We start from the raw sequence: 22,024 nt of genomic DNA on the forward strand, positions 1-22,024 counted from the left end.
AGCCCAGTATCAGAATATTCACCTCCATTTACTAGCATTGTATCTCTTTGCAGGTGGAGCAGGTTATAATATTAGTATTTGTTGTACATGAGTTATGGTGTAGGTAGGTAAGCCCTCTGTGGCAGAACTGATCAGCTTTTTTCTTCTACATTCACACATAGTTACCTTGATAGAAGCTCCAGCAGGCCTCTATGACTTTGGGAGCAGCAATGGAATGTCCAGCCACTGGTGCTGAATTGGCAAGCAAGAGCATTTATTTTCTGGCCACTGTCCAGGGTGCTGAACACACTACCAGGGCTATTTAAAACATGTGTACACATTATAAAATCTATAATGGAGGTAATGTGCAGGGCAATACCAAACTTTTATCATGCTGCAAAAGATTTGAGAATAAAGTATTACACTGTGTGTGTGAGCGTATATACAGTATATATATATATATATATATATATATATATATATATATATATATATACCAGATATATATATCTATAAGATATAATAATTATTATATACAGTAGTATATTAAATATATATATAGACACACACACACTGCACATATTTGCACTGTACATATTGTAAATTAAACTATCCATACATGGAAGAAGTAAGCAAATAATTACCCTATTAGATTTATAACTAAAATGTCTTCATATTCTCATGAAAAACGTTTCATTTCAAAGTCATTTATGAAACAATTTTTGCTGCTGTTTTGTTTATTTAAGAAAAAAAAAAAGGTTTTTACTACAGGAACTGAATATTAATATTCAGCGTTATTTTTTTACAAGTTACAACTCATTACAACAACCCCCTCATGATTGACATGTCTGTTGCATGTAGTTCATGATAAAACATCAAGAAGTAGAATTTGTAGTAAATAAATCAATACATAGATAAATAAATACATAAAGAAAGAAAGAACAAAATCTTTGGCCAAACTAGGGCCACATACATGTCCCCACATTTTTGTCATTAGTAATGTTGCCGCAAGAAAACATTGTTTTAGGGCTTCCATTTTATTAAGTTGCTTTCTATTTCTTATAGCAGGATCAATCTGTCAAACTTTTTTTTTTCTTACTGTAATAGGAGATTTGAAACAAAAATAGTTATACTGAGGCACTTTATAAGAATACCAATGAGAGTCCTTGCCAATCTTCCTTTCTAAGTCTTTCTTTCATCTACCTCTTAGAAGTAGACGTAACTGTAAATATTAATTGGAAGGCTGGCTTATTTCCTTTGAGTCTTCTGTACCACATTTTGCAAGATTTTCTCTTTGAAGAGCAAACCAAAACTACTTGATAGTAATAAATAAAGCCCCAAACTTAAACAGTAGCTTTACACAAAAAAGACCCCTTACTCCTGTAAAAAAAAAAAAAAAAAAAAAACTTAAAGTTTGTCTGTTTTTTGCAAATGAGACTCATGTTCTTCAAATATTCCTGCCAGGGTTTTAAATCGAGGCCCCCACTCCCTGAGGTAATTATAATCCTCATCAGCATCAGCAGCCAGTGACTCAATGGAGCTTAAAGACTCCGCTACAGAGCCATCACCTTCATAGGCATATGTTGCAAGTGAGTCATATGGGGGTGCATTGGAATTAACGTCATTCTCCTGCAGCTGCTGGTGAATGAAATCTCTGATGTCTGCACTTTCTTGAGAAATAGGTGGCTTGGGACAGGTCTCAGTCTCTGGCTTCACATCCCTTCGAAACATGTTGTCTTGAATCACTTTGGGGTTCCTCAGGGTGCCCATGTCAAAAGCATGGGTATCTTCTTCTCCACCACCTTCATCATCATAGTGTATGACATTGTCACGGATGTCTTCCTTAGAGGTCATCAAAGTTTCTTTCCTCTTTTGTCTCCTGAGCCCAACATAGAGAACCACGATCACTGCAAGAAGTACAAAACAAAACAAACAAAATAAATGATAAAAAAGACACTGCAAATTCGTTCTTTTTTTTTAATAAAAGCTCTGCATACTGACCTATTGTATCCTGTTGTAAAATAACTATTAACTAAATAACAAAAGAGCTATAATGAAAATATCTATAATCTCAAGGGGTTTGTCTGACTGTAACAAGATTAATGTTATTCTATTTAAAAAAAAAAAAAAAAAAAAAAAACATTGATAGTATTACTAAAGAAACAAGGCACAGTGGAAGGGGATAGCAATGAAATAATCCAAGTTTTCAGGAACCTGCAAGTGTTGTTGTGTTGCAGTTAATCAAAAACAAATTATAAAGCAAATAGTGAATTCATGGTAAGTATTTGTGAGAGGTTTCATGTAAGAGCTTTAATCTTCAGTTTTATCAGAGCATGGTAAAAATTAATTAATTAATCCCATGTTATATGGAGTATGGTAATACTTTGCCAGTAAAAAAAAAATACATTTGACATAAAAATGATTCTAAGTAATAGGACAGACATCCATTTATTATATTTCATTTTACTGAGAAATCCAAACATTTTTTAATAAGGCTCACTTGGGCAATATTTCCCTTATTTAACACACATATTTTCATGTTTGCAAATGTACTGCCTTCATTTGAGTGGTACTCAAAGAACTTGTTTATACCAGTCCTTGAAGTCTATATAAACCTGCCTAACCTGGACACATGTAATGCATTACAATCCAAAAAGGGCTGATGAGAAGAAAAGGGAAAGATAACTAACCCAAGAGTATAATGATGCATAGAAGGATTGCTATCAGTGCCCCTGTGCTGAGCCCCACTGGTAAGAAGATTGCTTCAATATTGCAAGATAAGAGGGTGCCATCAGTATCGCATCCACAGACTCTAATGGTCAGAGTATTTGTACTGCTCTGGACCGGATACCCACTGTCTTCTATTACAACAGGCAGGAAATAGATCGCCTGCATTCTACGACTATAGCCATTCCGCTTGGTTAGAATCCCAGCTGTGTTATCTAAAACAAAATACAACAAAACAGTGTTAATATAGGCTGACACAATCATATCTAACATAGTGCTGACAAGAAGATTGTGATGAAAAAGATACACTGAGCTATCATGTGAAACAATATAGTGGCATCATAACATTCTACAGTACAATTTAAAAACAATGTATCCGACATGCCAACTTAGTTGCCATACGGTATATATATATATATATATATATATATATATATATATATAGATTATATATATATATTAGGTGTTATGGTTTCAACTTTTTTCCATATTAAACTTTCCAATAATATATTGGCAATGGTGGGGGTAGAGTAATGTCCTTTGGATCAAAAACTTTGTGACATTGTCTCTTTAAATATTTAAACAGTCTTTCAATATGATTAGTATTTTAAATGATAAAAAGGGGGTCAACACATACAAATTTCCCCTGCGTACAATCAGAATTATAATGTAATCTTTCAGCAGACCTGGAGGCGTTGTGTGAGAATGCTGTCCGCTCGGCGGGAGATATCGGCTCCCTGTGGAAGTTATTTCAACCTGTGGGCCTCCTGTTCCCATTCAATTCCCATGGTGGTGGATTTTCCGAACCCCGTTGTTACTATCTGTTGTATTTACATTGTATATCTGATCCTGTTTACACACTGTTGCTGCATTATATAAAAGGCTTGGCCTTATTAATAACACAAATAATAATTCTGAATAACAATAAAAGTGTATAGATCAGTGAAGCTGTTTGGGGCTCATCTCTCTCTCTCGGTGTGTATGCTGAGATGACGTGTGGAGCGAGTGGTGGAAGGGTTTTCACTTATTTATTTTTACAGTATTTATTTTGTTTAAAAGTATTATTTACTGTAGGTGTTTTTTGTTAATTTCACGGACAATATATGGCTAGGGGGTAAGCCTCCCCAAACTTTAAATTTGATAAACTAACAAAGAGGTACAGGCTAAAATAAAAGTTATTGCACAAGAGTTTGTGCTGGTGGAATCCTGTGCTCTTGCAATTAGAAATGTTATTGGATGTGACAATATCAAATTTGCTTCTAGAATGAGTAAAGCAACCACAGATTTCCCCAAGTCGAGAAGACTTAGTAAATATAATAGTTGAACAAGGTTTGGTGGTGAAGACATTCTTTTTTGAACGTTACTCAAAACCCTTTTGTAAGCATTATCAATCCAGAAGTAACAGGCCATAGTTTATCTTTTTCAAAATACTTGTAGCAACAAGAAATACACCAGGAAATGATTTATTATAAAGTGCTTCATAATATGGAATAGTTTGAACTTTAAATAAAACAGTTGCTATAATCTTGCTTCAAATTCCAAACATCTAACACTTCAATCGGTTCCCAACAGAGCCAGCAGTTGCTGGAATACATACTTTGTCAAACTGAGGTTTTGACTTAGGGGAAGGTTATTATTTTTTTTCTGAAACAAACACAATAAGGGGAGGCCTAGAGGAGTGTTTTTGGTCAAAGTGAATAACATCTAAACATGTCTATAAGAGACTGAGTAGGTGTCAAGCAGTGCACTGAATGTGTTCCTCCAGTAAGGGAAGATTAGCCGACCCCGTCACTAGTAATTTTTTCCACTCATGTTAACAAAGATTTTCCTGACATGAGTTGCTAAGAGTTAGAATCAAGGTGAACGGTTAAAGCACATCTTGCATGTACAGGTTTGTTTTCCTTTCTTGTTTGATCTTTACTTCTGTTGCCTATTAATTATCAGACTTAAGAGGTGTGTTAAATGATTGATAATTTCAAAATGCTAAAACCTAAATGCTTTAAGACACCCCATTCATGCAACAGCATCATTAGCATAGTTGATTACAAACAAACTTAACCTGTTATCCACAATGTTGATACAATTATTATTGCCTTTTATACTGTAAGTTTCACATTCGTGGGTTTGAAAGCAATTCTAAGTATCCAAGAGTTATTAGGATTTTGATATTTACAATCAGTATGATATCATCATTATTGTGATCCAGGTTTAGACAGGATATGTAAATCCGTCTTGTGGCAATGCACAGTGACTGTCATGAGTGACATCAAATAGAATATCAGAAGGTCAACACAGGGTGGGTACCAGATACAGAGAGGTGTGATTTTGTTTGAAAGTAGAACACACTAATGATGCAGTTCAATTATCAGAGATAGGCTACTTCCCCATAGAAAGTAATTAAAAGTTCTGCAATAACAGTCTTCATGCTGATTCAAAATATTTTTTTATAAACATCAATGTTTATTTCAAACCCAGAGTTTGAGACCTGCTCAGAGAAGTATTAGAATTCTGTACTAAAAACCTAGTAGCACAAGACACAATTAGTTTCATCAGGATTTCAGGAAACTTTTTATTGAGATGGTAGGGTGTACACTGCTGGAAAAAGATTGTTGTGATATATAAGAGATGTGGAAACAAGTGCACATTAAAGCATACTTACTTCCGTAATCGTAGACTGTAAAATTTTGTTTCGCAGTGGCCTCTGGGGATAATTTAAAAAAGAATTTCTGACCAGCAGGGGGCAGATCTCTGTCTTTTGCACTGATGGTTTGAATTAGCTGTATGAAGAAATAAAGTGGAGGTTATGTCTGTTCAATATATTAAAAAGGAAAACGGCATTTGGACACTGTACTGCACAAAGCTATTGAGTTAATGGCATCATTTTATCATCGGACAACCGCACTGAGCAATGTCCAAGGCTTTTAAGTGTAGCCTTGAAATTACAGTAACTTCTGGTTTTTAAAGTAAAAAAAAAAAAAAAAAAAAAAAAAAAAAAATCATCTTACTCTGGGCAGCTTCTCGTCTTTTCTCTTTAATGCAATGCCCATTATATATTTGTATGGGTATTTTGCAAATGTAAGGTTATTGTTCTCTTTAGGCCTACAATGTACTGAACTGATTTTGTAGACCATCAAGTGACAGATGAAAAACGTTGACAGCAAATGTGTTTTACATGACTTGACTAAAACATCTGGTAGTTCACTGTCTACTTTTTGCAACTGTCGTTTACACAAAATTTGATATATATATATATATATTATATATATATATATATATATATATATAATAGATATAGCTATAGAGAGAGAGAGAGAGAGAGAGAGAGAGAGAGAGAGAGAGAGAGATCTTGAGTACATTGTCATCTACTTGAAATCCAGGGCTTATAGGTGCAATGGATTTTCATTTGGGATATATGACTACTCATTATATTAAAAATAAATAAATAAATAAATAAAAACTGTTATGGTTTAAGCTTGAAGGCACAAATTTCAGGAAATTCATTACAAAAATGTAATTAAATTAACTTCAGTGGTGCAGCTTGAAGTCACAAAAGTCAAGAAATGCCATCCCACCTATAGTTACTAGGTATTTAGCAGAGATACTGATATATGATGGACAAGTAGCATTCAATGATAAGGGAGGCAATGAATATTATTTTTAAAACCTTAGCAACAACACCTTACACAAAATCAGAAACCCCATATACACAATATCTGGCACATAATATATGTTGTTGAAGTGGCCTGAACTCCATGAGCTGCATTGAGCCAGTATCCAAGTATGATGAAAAATGACATTATAATTTGCATTGTACACAGGGGAAAGTTTAAAGAGTCAATGTTACAAAATGTTTATACATTGCCAAGCGCAGCACTCCACCCCCAACCATTGCCAAGATATTAATGGTTGAAAATTGGACTTAAGCAAAGTTGAAACTATAACTAAGGTGGCACTATCATGCCGCAATGATAGTTTTATACAAGTTTATCATTAGAATTTTTTTCACATTTGGTTTTGAATAAAACTGCATGTTCTTGAACTGACATTATCAATGCAGTGGATTTCTTACTTTTTCACATGTGGAATGTGGGATCTGGGTAGGGCAGAAATTACATCTCCCCTCATCCCTGATTTGTGCATAATTACTGTTGTGCAGGGTTAGAGTTGAGATATAAATATGTCAGGAACCCATTGGAGAAGAATAAAACAAGCAAGAAAAACTTAATTAGGAACGGGGGAGATGAAATTAAAATGTTTCTGTCTATAGTCTGTAGTGCTGCTGTAATTACAGCCATTTATAGTTCCAGTGTTTTACTGTACCCTTCAAATGTACTACATCCTCCTATCTTTAAGCCTTAATAAAATCCTTCTTTGTAATAATTGTTTTACTATAAAGAACAAATTAGAGTATGAAATAAACAGTCACATAGTTTCTAAATGGCTCGATTGTAGTTACATCAAACCATGTACAGTAAAAATAAATAAATAATAATAATATTTGTTAATATTTTAATATTGAATATTTGTTAAAGTCTGCTTCCATGAGTTGGAGCTGTACAAGTAAAACTCAACAACAATGCTGAAAAAAATACAACAAGATGTTGTGTGCAAGATGAGAAAGATTTAGCTTCAGTGTCTAAAGCAGACATTTTTGGTTCTTGTGACGTTACGTATGGCTGGAGGCACAGCTCGCTGTAGGTCTTTTGTTAGTCCCTCAGTTGTGGTACCAAATCCAACTCTAGTTACGCAATTCAGTATATTAACAAAAACCTGTAATCCCACTTGAATTATCTGATGGAAGGGTATAAAGCACTGGAGCTTTTTATTCAAGCTTTATATCTAGCTCATAATCCCCTTCACACTAGGATTATTGTGGACTGTCATGAATATTTTGTAATTAAAAATCTATATTTCATTGACTGATTCTGATTGTGGCAGACACCAGTTGCTCAATGACCTTTTCCAATGTCACACTCTTTGTTCAGTAAATAAATATATTTATTAAAGGTTGCATACAGCTGTCTTATGCTCTATAAGCAGTTACCAAAGCTGTGGGTATCATTTCATTTCAGCTTTTTTAAAGATTTACAGTTCTGTAAAATAATAATGTAGTGGGGTTTTTGTATATATTATATCTACATATTTTTAAATGCATTTATAAAACAAAACAGAAAAGATGGTTGATACCTGGTTTGTCTTAGAATTTTCACATAAAAAACTCTCATACGGTATTGAAAATTCTGGAGGAAACTCATTAACATCCAACACATGGACGATGACTGCAACTTTGCTAGAAAGCACAGGATTATCTACATTAAAAAACAAAAACATATAGAGTTAATAAACAGTGATAAAAAAGCAATTCTCTGAGCAGACTTTTTCTTTAATGTATGTGTTTTAAATACATTGTTATACATATCCTGCAACACACCCCATGTAAGCTTTAAGGATTTCATGTTTAGGCTGTGCAAATCATTTGTGAGACCATCTCAGGGGGTTGCCCAGAAATGACTAAAATCTTCCCTAGGTGTCCTATACATGCTATCAGTCCTTGAAATGACCTTAACAAATATACATGGGTGACTGTAAATGAACATGCAATAGCCAATAGTGCTCATACATTAAAAGAAAACTGTTTGAGGTGATTTATCCTGATTCTGATCTTGGGTCAAAAATCATGTGCACTCACACATTAAATAGTCAATTAAAAAATACATTGCATCAATATATACAATTAAATATATAAATATGCAAATCAGTAATCCTCAATAATAGTAAAGTGATGTCCTCTTGAGCAACTATTGATTTTTTTTTTTAATGTTGAAGGAGTGCATCTCATGAAAGAAAGATGTGGAGAAAAAAAAAATGAAGCTGTAAATAAATTACAGTTTGCCCTTTATCATACAGTGAATGAGCAACATCTAGTGGTTTACTGGTATGCTGCAGATCTGAAAGGGTACATCACTAAGCAGTATGAATGGAGCTCTTGAGTTCCAAGCATAATTAAAAGAGTTAACATTTTCACAATCATAAAACAAATAAACTTCAATTTGAACAGACCTGAAAACAGCTGTTTAACTACTTTATATATATATATATATATATATATATGTTCATATTTACAATTGTTAAATTGTGTGCTGAGGGAAAAGAAAATGTTAAACTGGAATTTGTATCATCGCGGAAGCAGTTCATTTTTTATAAGCTCCTGGAATCTGAATCAACTCCACTACGGCACTGTATAATAACTTATGTCTTTATAACATTCCTGTATATTACTAAACAGCTTTGATCAATTCTCAAAGTTATATAATAGTGAGGTTTGTTATTTCTAATCTCAACAGTTTATGTAAGTAATCGCAGTTTTAGGAACCTGTCATGTTATTTTGTATTTGATTACGATGATGTAATTCTGTTAATAAATAGAGCTGTCCTCTGAATGCATGCTGAATTCTCAGGTAAGGAGATATATGGTTAAACACTTCATGATGAATTGTTATACATACCATAGTCACATGCTTAACATAAACCTACCCCAATAAATCAGAAGCTTGCAAAGTAATGGCTAAGCTATCTTGACCAAACTATATGTACAGTAAGATTTTAGTAGTTTCAAATGCACTTTCTATTTTATAGTAATTAAAAAACATCACTGAGCATGTCAGACCAAGGTTATTTATGATTATTACTTAAATCACACAATCCAAACATTGCCACATGAATACATTGCACAGATTTTTTTTTTTTTTTTTTTTTTACATGTCTTTTGGACATGTAAAATGCTGAAGACCAAGTATGAATATGTGTATTTAGTATTCTGAAAAACATACAGAAAGAGGGGACTGTTATATTAGTATTTACAAGGTGACAAACCACACTTTAACTGGTGTTACTATCATTTGTTTACCTAGACAAAAAGAGTAAGCTTAAGCAAGTAAAACCTTAAGAAAGTTAAACATTTGGTACAATTCCACCTTAGATTCATATTCTGACCTGGAGATACAATCTTCCCTTCCTGTATAATAACTGATGTGCGCTAAATCAACACTTCAAAATAATAATAATAATAATAATAATAATAATAATAATAATAATAATAATAATAATAATAATAATAATAATAATATGCAAGGAGTTTTTATGCCTGTAAGTTTAGGGCAAGCTTGGTTTGTTCATTTTGACATCATTATCATTGCATGGCATTGTCTGCAATCTGCTCAAGCTAATTTATGGTGAGTGTATAGTATCACATTAAAGGTATAAGAATACACCATCATTAATATGTTCATTAGCCATGATTTTAGAACATAAGAATTTACGAAGTAAAGGAGGGAATTCAACCAATCAGCGCACACTCTGGTCAGCTTATTAGCCATTGAGTCAAGTCTGGTCTTCAAAGATCCCAGTGATCCAGCACTAACAGCATGGATTGGTAACCCATTCCATACACTCACCACTCTGTGTAAAAACTATGGTGCTAACATGACCATTCCTGCCTGGATCTGTAATAGTAGGCATGTCCCAGCATTAAACTGTACTTTTTGGTGATGTAAATGCTTTAAAATACATAACATTTCATGTCTGCCCTGTCAAGTCAGCACGTTAAGTAAAACCTGAATAATAATACATGTTACAAAACCCAAATACTATTAAAGGTAGTGCTGGAACAGATATTCAAACTGATATTTTTTGACATGTATTCGGATACAAAAATCAGATGTTTGTATTCGCCAGAAATGACAAAAATACCACCTCACTAGAAGTTGCACGACAGTTTAAAAAATGGCAAATGAAAGAGCTTTAGATCGAGTCAGAATCTCATGGGACAAAAAAAAAAAAGGCAAGCACGTCATTCTGAAATGTCTCACTTAAACAGTGCCAAACTTGCTGGAAATGTTGTATAGTGATTTTTATATAGATGTTATAATATTTGTTGTTGCGACTTTGTAATGTAGAATGTAATAAACGAGAACCAAAATGGCGAGTTTTTTCCCCCTTCATTTTACGTTTTAATTATTTAAATTCAATTTCAGATTTCGTTTGCTTGTTCTGCTACAAAAAGGCACAAGTAATCCTTATGTTATTACTTTATGAAAAAGTGCCCATGGCCACTGTTTACTGTGAATAAACGGCAATAGCAAGGAATTAAAAATAAATAAATAAATGCGGTCAATTTTATATATTATTTATTTTGGGGAAAAAACAAAACGTTTAACTTGAACTTCTATTTGGCATACACTGTTTTGTAGTTAATTCACTGGGGTAAAGTAAGGCCTACACAACGTGTTATTCTTTAGTTAATTTGTTAATCCTGGGTTATTTTTGTACTTTAACATGTTATATGTTGTAACATTTTGCTGTAAAATAAAGGCACACACACAGGGGCCATGCCCCCTGCCCCTATTGCTAAGCTGTTTGCATTCTGAGCAATATAATGACTTTATTACTTTTTGAAAACGAATGAATATCCGAATATTCAAACATAAAAATCTTCCCAGAACTAATTACAAAACTAATTATAAATTGCAGGCAAACAATAGCTGAGACAAAGGAGAAAAATCTGTTGATAATTAGAAAATTAGATTAATTAGAAAAAGCTGTTGATAATTAGAAACTGGCTTAAATGAGCAGAGAAGCTCTAATAATGCATACAAAAGTGCACACACTTTGATAAATTAGGCCCACAGTAACATAATTGCCATACATACTGTAAATTAGTTCATTAAAAAAATTCTATGAATTAAACTGCTAGTAGTCGTTTCTAATAATTGAGTATATACAACATTCATTAAAGACTACAGGCCCGATCTTCGATCTTCGCGCAATCCTCTCGCTAAATTTTTGCCTCTCAAAAAAATTGTGCTTTGGCACAAAATGAGAGATATTCCAAAACGGCCCAAAGGTGTTGCGAGACACTGGAATATAGCAGTTTTTTGAGCAATTCCCAAATCTGTTTGTGCCTTGCAAAACCGTCTGCACGTTCACTACCAATGTAGCAACACAACAGCCAAGAGAGAATGCAGAATGATGGACAGTCATTATTAGTAATGCGACAAGCTTCTATCATTGGTGTTGCCACAGTATGTACCGATATGACAGCAAACAAGACCACACAATATATCGTGCACACATAGATACTGACCATGCAAATACACAATTGGCTCCATAGCTAGATGCTAGTATTCTAATTAATGTACTAATAACGCCACAGACTGTATTGTATCACGAGGAAATACTATATAGGTTTCTTTTAAATGCCAGCTGATCCGACATAGCTGTAAGTTTTTGAAGTAAATTTAAAAAAAAAAAGGCTTTGGATACTGTCTTTTTTTTTTTTCTGAATGATTTATTTTTTTTTTATATGTAAGTCGTGCCGTGACAAAGTTTAACTGTGGTAGCACACTCTCTGATTTGTAAATGTAACGAGGTCATTCACCTGCAAAGTAATAATCAAGCATTTTTATATACACAATACACAGAAATGCGTTATGTTATTCATTCTACTCACCCATTTGAACGTCATGATTAAGCCCAGTTTGTAAGGTTTTGAGTGTCGCCGGAATGGATTTTTTTCGTTATGCCATTTTTTGTAAGAATCATAATTAATTCTAAAATGTTAATTGTAGCCTACTGTGATTTCTCAATAAATAAACAGTCTCTGTACAATTAGCAACACCGACATTCAGCACACTGGACAAAATTACAGTTAACAGAACTGTTTGTCCTGCCTCAGCTAACTTATGATTGGGGGGTGGGGTGGGGGTGAGACGTCTGTATTATTGTACGTTTGTACTATTGTACCCAACTCCAGAGTGGACGGTTACTCTGACACTATTTGAGCCAGCAGTGCACAGTTATTGGAACTAGCGGTGAGCAGTTATTGGAACTAGCGGTGCGCAGTTATTGGAACTAGCGCATCGCAATTATCACGCAGATATTGGTATATTCAGATGAATTAGGGCTTTCGTCCAATTCAAATTTGATTGCGCTATGTGCATATTGAATGTCCACCTAGAATACATTTACATCTCATGTTTCTATTTACCGATGCATTACAATATGCTAATAGGACCGTATTAAAGTAACAGAAGGAAGGCAGTGTGCTGGACAGAGGTGAGTGCATGTTTCCACACTCGTCTGTTGGGCATGGGAATACGCTATAAACGTCACTATGATATGCACATGTTATATATGTTATGGAAACAAAAAAAAAAGAGGCTTATTGCTTGTATGTTTTTGCTGCAAATTGACTATGGTGATGCAGTATATAGGCTTGCATCACCATCAACTTTAGGTAAACTGGACTCGCTATATCATGCAGCATTGAGGTATAATACAAATACAAGATTTAATACTCATCATTGTATATTATATGATTTGGTAGGCTGGACTTCTTTGGCTTTACGCAGGTTGAAGCACTGGTATATTCTGGTATATAAGGCTATTCAATCTAAATCATATGAATATAATTTATTTTAAAACCCCAAATGTGTGTACTGAGGCTGGTAAAGGATCCTTTGCTTATTATGCCCCATGGTCCTGGAATGAGTTCCAGTCCAAACTAAACTGCAGACCCAGATATCTTTATTGCAATTTAAGAGTAAACTGCATGATTTTGTGACTGAGAGTTGTAATTGTTTTAAATAGTTGACTGATATTTTGTGTATTTTGATAATTGTATTTTTTGTGTATTGTTCTTGTTGTCCGATTGACTTGCTGCTACCTGCTTGGCTAGGTCTCACTCGTAAAAGAGGTTTTAATCTCAATGTGACTACAAGGATAAATATATATATATATATATATATATATATATATATATATATATATATATATATATATATATATATAATTTATTATATCCAAGTATTGACTGTTGATCTACTAAAAAAAGATATTGCATAGTCGGCAAACAGTTTGGGGTCATACAAGTACTAATATATTTGTGTACAGTTTTTGCAAAGGCTTTGTTGGGCACACAAGCCATCATCTTATATATTATAGATTATAAAATGATGACTTGTAAACGACGAAAAAAAATGGTTTTCTGAATAAGGTGCCTAAAAGGGCTAGTATTCCAATAGTATCCTAATACTAAGTGGGTATTCGGTATCACGTTTTCAGAATATTGGTATCCAGAATACGGATGGATTTATTTGGAATCCCCTGTTTACATGGCATGGAATAGCTATTCAAATTTCCCACTATTCCAAATACAACTGGAATCCTGATAGAACAGGACAACTGGAACAGGTACCCAGATAGCAATATGGGTGCAGTCAATTGCACCTACCACGCGTGGCAGCTGCGCGACCTCATAAAACTCGTCTCGTCACTGTTTGCTCTGGTACTGGGGAATTTAATATGTTCCTCAGCACGTCGCAGCAACGCGGTTATGAACCGGTCAAGGTGCCAGACACGGCTGACTGGGTGATGCCCATTGTATCATCTGCTACCTTCTGGAAGGTCCAGGTAGCCAGGATACACATACAGACAAACACAACCAATTGCTCAGACTAGGCATGACTGCGCAGGTTTGTTCTAGCCAGGTCATCATGCAGCATGTGGCATAGATGAGTCAAGACGATACCTGGACACGATTTGCTCATTGCTGAACTCGTCATATGTGTGCCGAGGCCAGTGCACCCTTTCAGCATATCTTCACCTATGTCAGGTTGCTGTTGCTGGGTGTGCCTTGCATCATTCACATCCACACGTCGACGGACACGCTGCATGCTACCCACGTTTCCCATTGTTGCCTGTTTGTAGTCAGTGCTGGAATGGTAGTGTGCGCAGAGTTAAGACAGTCCTTTTACAATCCTCATTCTGCGTGTCACAGACTTGGTTTTGTGCTTGGCGCATAACTTGTGATGCACAATAGGACGTTTCGAATACGGCAACTTGGCACAATTTCGGCACAACGGCCATCTGTGACGCGCATACCTTTCGAATACCGGGCCCTACGTGTGATGGGATACAGTTAAGTGATAAAAGTTTTATCAATTTTAAAAACCGTACCAGCTGAAAGCTTACAGCTGCAGTTTAGAAAGCAATCTACATTGTTTCCCACAGAAAAGCCAGACCCAACTAACACCATTGACACCTGTGCCTGAACTTGACAAACCAGACAACCTATTCTGAGTTGCTCTAACATGTTAACTGATTTTTAAATTCAAAATAATTATGTGAAGTTTATCTTTTCTTTGCCTTTGTTTGCTCCTAAGTTTTCTTTGACAGAAACATCACTCTATAGATCAGTCTCTCCTCCATGTTGCCTTCCGGTAAGAGTTTGCAGTAACTCCATGCTCGCTGATTGTCCCTTTTAGAGGGAACACAGGTAAGAAGTCAAATGAATTGAAATTAAAACTGTAACTGCGTAATGCATGCAAGCAGTGAACATTGTATAAAACGAGAGTCAGATAATAGATAGTAAAAAGAGACACATTTTAGAAAAACACTGACATACATTAGCAATAATACTAGGTCAGTTGCAATATGTGGCCTAGAGGTGTCCCTAAAAACATGGCATAACCCATGCACACACTCCAGAACAACCCTGACTTGAGAGAAACTGATTTATTAAAGAATACATCTGTATTTTAGATAAGTCTGGTATCTCAAGCAACGCAAATTGTCTTCACATACCAATCAATAGATGCTGTAATCACATGACATTTATTTTTTGCATTCTGCTTACAATATATAGAAATTCCTACTAGTGCAATCAATAATGTTTTAATATTCCAATACAATACAATACTGTTGATTTAAAATCGGCTATTTAATACAATGATTTGAATGCATAATATGTGGTTGTTGACAATAAAAGGAACATGTAATTCCCCATAAATCAGTATTGATTCTTTGTCATACTTACTAACTTTAGTTGCAACAATGGATATATTGTGCTGTGCCATGTTCTCTCGGTCCAAGAGTTCCTTTGTAGCGATGGTTCCTTCCACTGGATCAATCTCAAAATAGCTGTCCAAATCACTCTTCAAATCAATAGAATACCTGAGGAATCACAATAGTTTGTTTTTTATGAATATACATGAAATACATTTTTTATAAAATAGACCACAGAAATACATTTACATTAGTGCTAGTTTGCTTATTTTTTATTGTGAGTACAGTATGCATGTCCTCACACTTTTTTTTTCTTCACAAGTTAAAGCTGCAAATCTCGTTAGACTAGAATATAATTCCTGATGATTCACTAAATTATTCAGTAGTGTAGTTTTATGTGCATACTACTTTATCAGAAAACAAACCTTGTTACATAGGAGCTTCATTTATACAGTATCACCCACATATACAGCCTGGTTTTGTCAAGCATTTTTTTTGTGTGTGTGTGTGTGTGTGTGTGTGTGTTTTTTTTTCACCGAGTTGTGTGCAGTGGTTAAAAGAGCGGGTATCAGTAAAATAAGACCAAAACTACTGTGGATCAGCCTAAGCATTATCTGACGCAAATAAATTGAATGAAAGTTGACTCGGGCCACAGTGAAATCAGAGGTAAGTCTGGTCAGCTATAGAATCATAATTTCCGTAAACCTTTACCAAGTTGTGGGGCCCCACATAGACAGTAAGCTAATTAAAAGTGCAACAACTGTATTATGACAAAGATATGTTGTGTTTGGTATAAACTGATGCTGTCCACCTGTAAACCATTTCTTAATCCTTAAACTGATATTGTGCACCACAAGATATATCCTCTTTAGTACATTCTCTCAGTCATGTGTCTTTGTTTGAACAGAAACTAGGTATAGAATCCCACAATATACATTCCATTTAGTATCCATGCAAAATTTTTAGCATCTGCTTCTCAGTTATCTACTCATCAGGCATGACTGAAAACTGTCATGGCTGCTTCTGGCCCATGTGGTAACAGGAGCGTGGTACGTTTAAATTTTTGAACGTATTTTTCCACATGATAAAAGTGCAATACATTTCAGATTCTATTTTTAAGCAATCAGTAGACAGGGTCACATTAAAGCCAATAAAAAATATAATTATTTATCTAGTTTACATTGAGTTAAATTGTACGTCTCTCCAGGGATACATCGCACATATAGACCAGTAGGCCCCCGAACTCTATATTTAAAAAAATATTTAAAATATAATAAAATTGATTAACTTGTGTGACTATAATGCAGAATATGTTTTGTACGGATTTTCAACAAGGACCTTCTATGGCAGGCCCCATAGTCATGCAACTATTTTAGCACCTGAGGGAAAGGTAAGGGATGTTGGTTCATCTAGTGAGGAAGATTGTGAATTAGAGCCAGATTATACATCTGAAGCCAGCTCAGGCAGAAATGAAGTAGCTCTTAAATGTGAGAATAGTAGTGGTAGGGATTCTAGCAGTGCAGATGACATCTCATTTACAGAAGGAAAGAATGCAACTGAAAGGGCTAGTGCTTCCCAAAACTATAGGTGAATATCCTCATATAATCTATATAGTTATGTATTTGTAAACCTTTTGTAGGAAATGTTAGTATTAAATATAGAGTAGGCACACCCACAAAAAAAAGTTTAGAAAATAATAAATGTTACAATCTTCAACTTTTGTCAAAATTGTTACTTTGATAGTATATACTGGTATTTTACAAAGCGTTCAAATTTATGGATAAAGTAGTAGAAATACAAACATAATAATAATAGTAATAAACTTTCCAGAGAACTTTGTATATTTTAATTGGTATTATCACAGCATTACCCCCACTGCACCAAACGTTTTATATTTTAATTGGTATTATCACAGCATTACTCCCACTGCACCAAAAATAATCTATGTGCAGAACAAAGTAATTTAATACCTGCTTACAAAAAAAAAAAAACATGCTAAAGGGAATAACTGCACACCACTACAACTAAGAATCATATAAATAACCCATGAACTGTAAACTAACATTGAATGTGAAATATTAATAGCAGGTTTGTTTGTTAAATGTGTTGCAGTCCCATGATACCTCAACAGCTTTCCAGTCTGTTATGAAACAGCATAGCCTTTTTTCAGTGCAAAGCTGGTCTATACACTTTTGTGTGTCGTAGATGGCTATGCACGCCCCTTTTTTCATGTAAATGGCTTTTAAGACTGCTGCTATCCAGAAAGCTAATCTAGGGTAAAATGGAGCTGTCATGTCGGCTCAGAGTTTGTGGGTTGTGGGTGTTCCTCAGAAGATGCTGCTATGAGTCTGTTTTGCTATGAATTTTTTTTTTCCCCGAATGCCACCAAGAACACACTTGAATTCACTTTTCCTTAATTAACTATTATTTTTCTTTATTATTGCTTATAACTGAAAATAAGTATAGTGTATGTACTGCTGCTTACAACTTCATGGTATATGTTTATATCCCCACATGTAACATAATATTTTTTTACAGCACTGTTCAGTTTACTGCAGAAGGTTGTTTCCTAAAAAAAAATGTTATAAAAATGGCAGCACGCTTAGTTAAAACCTTGATTAAGAGTTTGTACATGCAACCAGGTATCCCAATTTGAAGAAAACTACAAGTTCTAAGTCTATCTCTGTTCCAATGTAGTGGATGCCTAAACTGGTCAAGTCTAAGGCAGTCGTGCTTGATATTAACTATATTGTCCACTGAAACCATAGATTAAATAACTTCTTTTTGGATTTCTATTTGAACCTGAATAGGTTTAGAAATTATTTTTGATTACTCAAAATAAAAAAAAAACAAACAAACAATGTTTCAGTGGTTAATGGAACAAAGTGTCTCACCTATCAACTTAATCTTGGTGCATGTAAGTCCCAGTGGAGTAAAACACAGAATACACTATTCTAAAATCATCATTCTATGAGTAGCAGAAATTATTTGGCAGCCTTGACCTCACTTAAAAGTTTGAGTCGTGCATCACTGCACTTTTTAACTGAATCTCCAATAGAATAATGTCAAACAGACTGCAGAAAAAAAATATGAAAACAGCTGAAGCGTGCTAAAGCTATTTATTTGGCATCAAAAACAGAATGCTATCATGTTTGTTTTATTAAAAGAAATATGTATATGAAAAATGATATGCAACACATTGCTTTACAAATACTTACACACAGTACATTGATTATGTAATTAGTTAAGTTGTAGAAACTTAACTAATCGAACCCATGAATGCAGGTTATGCCACATCTGTAACCTATCATTCGCTTTCAATTCGAAGACTACCAACAACAATACTTTTGGGAAAGCATATCAAAGCCGTTATGAGGGAGCATGAGCAGAGACAGCAGACAAGGGACGTCTCGCTACCACCAATATAATATGTGGTGTGAGCATGCAACCTCAAGGACCCTTGTGACTAATGAAGGCACTGCAGAATCTACCATGTTGAGTCAGTAGAACCTGGTGAATGTATGCGGAATAGCCCATTCATTAGTCAATGAAGCTCCTCTAAAGAGGGCCCATGACATAGCCATTCCTCTGTTAGAGTGTGCGGCCACCCGCCAAGTTGGGGGTAGACCGGCATTGGTATAGGCAGTCGAAACTGTGTCCACAGTCCAGTGGGACAGTTGCTACTTTGAGAGGGCTTGACCCAGGGTCCTTTCACCATGACAGAAGAGCCGTTCAGAGTGAAACAACACTCTCGTCCTATCCACATAACCTGCGCCATTCTAAAGACAGCATTTGTGTGACTGCACAGACAGAGGGCACCAAGGCACTGAGCACTGAGGGCGCAAGCACCGAGGGTACTGGGCAAGCGTGCCTAATGTGGACCTCATGCAGTCACACAACCAGGGCAGTGCATAGCTTGCAACGGAGTGGAGCAAAGCCTACAGACAGAGAGCATCAAGGCACCAAAGCACCAAGAACCGAGGGTACTGGGAAAGCAGGCCTAGTCAGGACTGTGTGCAGTCACATAACAGCGGCACCAAAGCACCAGGGGCACTGAGCACTGAGGGTAGTGGGCAAGAGTGCTTTTGTCTGGACTGCGACTAGTCACACAACAGTAGCAGTGCATAGCCTTGAGTGGAGCACAGACTACAGACACAGGTACACCCATAACTATGAGGAAAAAAACAGGTGAGCTGTGAAATTCTTTATTAGAATTTATTTGTTTATTTATTTATATTTTTTTACCAAGCGAGCCGAGTAGGTGGGCTGAAACAAGTCGCTGGAGCCAACTCAATAGCGGGTCTCATCAGAGCTGGGTCTTGGTGATGTCTTTTTTTTTTTTTTTTGCAAGGCAGCAAGAAAACAAAAACATGCGCACACACACAACAAGAGCTGTGAGGGTAAAAAGTCACTGCGTGGTGAACTGTGAGATTTTTGGCTGTGTGCACCGAGAGGGTGGGTCGAGACAATCTGGCAGAATCGACTCAATATGCATCTCTCTTTTTTTTTTTTTTTGCAAATAGCAGAGGAAAAAAACAAAAAAGGAAGTGCTGAAATGTTAGAAAGCAGACTACAACCGCAAAGCAATGTAGGCTGTTGAACAGAAAAGGTTAAATGCAGCACCATTGCACAGCGTTTATACCAGGGACGTGGCAAGCTGATTTCCAGCAATGAATTGCAGGCAATAAATTGCAGGGGAACTCCAGAAAACTTGAGTGAGAGCTTGTTTACACAAAACTCAATCACAGTAACGACAGGTTAGTTATACCTACCTTACTTACCTGAAGTGAGAAGCAAAAGAGAACGTTATCTCTGCATAATGACTACTTATTCCCTCGGTAGGTGGGACTGAGGACATAAACTGCTCAGTAAATACCTGACCTGTGGCAGGCATATCCCAAAAGTATTGGGAACAGTGTGTTGCCCTGCATTGCAGCAAAGATTGTTTTTGTAGTACTTTTCTATTTGTGTTCAACTGTTATAAATGTAACTACCTGTTTAGAAACAAAAAAGACTACCAAATGAACACATAGAACTTGACTGTATCAATTATAATCAAAATATCATATCATGAAATACATTAACATTTGATTAATTTGATGTTTCAGAATTTTTTTTTTTTTATATAGTTTAGTGAGTCATGCATACAGGTATGTTATGACATATTCCGAAGACAATAACATGTTCAAACTAAGAATTTACCTTACTGGACTGCTACCAGCATCCAGGTCTTGAGCGGTCACTGCCCCTATAATAATGCCAACAGGGGTATCTTCATACACGTCCATCATGTAAGAAGGTTTGGTGAATATGGGAGGTTCATCCACATCCAAAATATTAATCTTGACAGTAGCTGTGTCTTTATATGGTCCAAAGGCATGAAACCGATGGTCTAGATGAGCATTAGAGGCTTCCACTTTGAAAGTATATGCCTTTTTTGTTTCGAAGTCTAATGGCTAGAAGACACATAAATAGGAATCATCATTCCCCCCACATATACACCAATAGTCATATCTATATGTAAACTCCTGTTCCATTTGCAACTTGCTGTCTAATAATAATCAAGAGCATTTTCATTGAACATCCTTTATATTGGGTTGTCTTATCTTTCACAGTGTCTGTAAACAATAATTGTTGCATTTTGGAATCATCACAGTAGGAATAACCATCAATGTCTTGTACTTTTTTCTATATTGGGGCTCATCGATTACGTTCTATTCAAGCTGCCATTTGTAAATCAAAGATTTTAAAAATCAATGTCCATTGAATTAATAATCCATGGGTCTTTTCTTGAATTTTAGAATTCATCTTGGATGCATAGGTGGGCTCTGCATAGCTAAGAAAAGAAAATAGAGTTTAAGAAAGAGCATTAAAACAAACTGGGCTTTGATTCTAAATAAAAAAAAACCTAACAGCTGTGACAGTGATATCAGCAGGCATCAACAGCCTATGAGCATGACTTCCATTTCAGAGGAATTAAACTGCAGTTTTGATGCCCTGAAAGCAAACCGAGAGTATTGGGACAGCATGAGTATCACAACATTATTTGTGTGTAGTCAGTTTAGCAGCAAAACAATACAATGCAATGTTGAATCTGTCTACCAGTAGTGGAGTGTTACATTGTGTAGATAAGAGTTAACCCGTTTGTCCAAGCTGATCACCCAGCTCTAAAGCCTAAGTCTGCTATTTTCAAAATAGTTTGTATACAAATACATCATTCTGGTGAGCCGCTGGGGTCTCTTGTAAACCACCTTTGCATGTTTCTCTGGGCATCTTTTACCAGTGAAGTATGAATTGAAGCTTTGCAACTGCTGTAGAAAAAGCCAACAAGGTCCTTACTGCTGTTAGGAGACCTATTATTTACTGTATACGCTTGGCTTTCATTCCTACAGTATATCAGTGTACTGCTAAATGTTTTTTGACTTGTAACTCAAACGCATTGTATGAGGGGAAACTGAAAAGTGTTATACAAGTA

The 22,024-nt window shown here is 35.4% G+C and overlaps 1 protein-coding gene across 1 annotated transcript in view; it reads right to left on the bottom strand.

Annotated features, from left to right (window-relative positions):
- Positions 1-712: 712 nt before the first annotated feature.
- LOC121314206 (cadherin-12-like) overlaps positions 713-22,024 on the bottom strand; it is a 59,924-nt gene continuing 38,612 nt past the window's right edge. Inside the window, exons 6-11 of the mRNA XM_041247230.1 lie at positions 20,752-21,005; positions 15,581-15,717; positions 7,894-8,015; positions 5,366-5,483; positions 2,670-2,921; positions 713-1,886 (exon numbers count right to left, since the gene is read on the bottom strand). Coding sequence (XP_041103164.1) covers positions 1,387-1,886; positions 2,670-2,921; positions 5,366-5,483; positions 7,894-8,015; positions 15,581-15,717; positions 20,752-21,005 — 1,383 coding nt within the window. The 3' untranslated portion in view covers positions 713-1,386. The remainder of the gene's footprint in view (positions 1,887-2,669; positions 2,922-5,365; positions 5,484-7,893; positions 8,016-15,580; positions 15,718-20,751; positions 21,006-22,024) is intronic.

This window comes from Polyodon spathula, chromosome 4 (assembly GCF_017654505.1).
Source record: "Polyodon spathula isolate WHYD16114869_AA chromosome 4, ASM1765450v1, whole genome shotgun sequence".
Lineage (NCBI taxonomy): Eukaryota > Metazoa > Chordata > Actinopteri > Acipenseriformes > Polyodontidae > Polyodon > Polyodon spathula.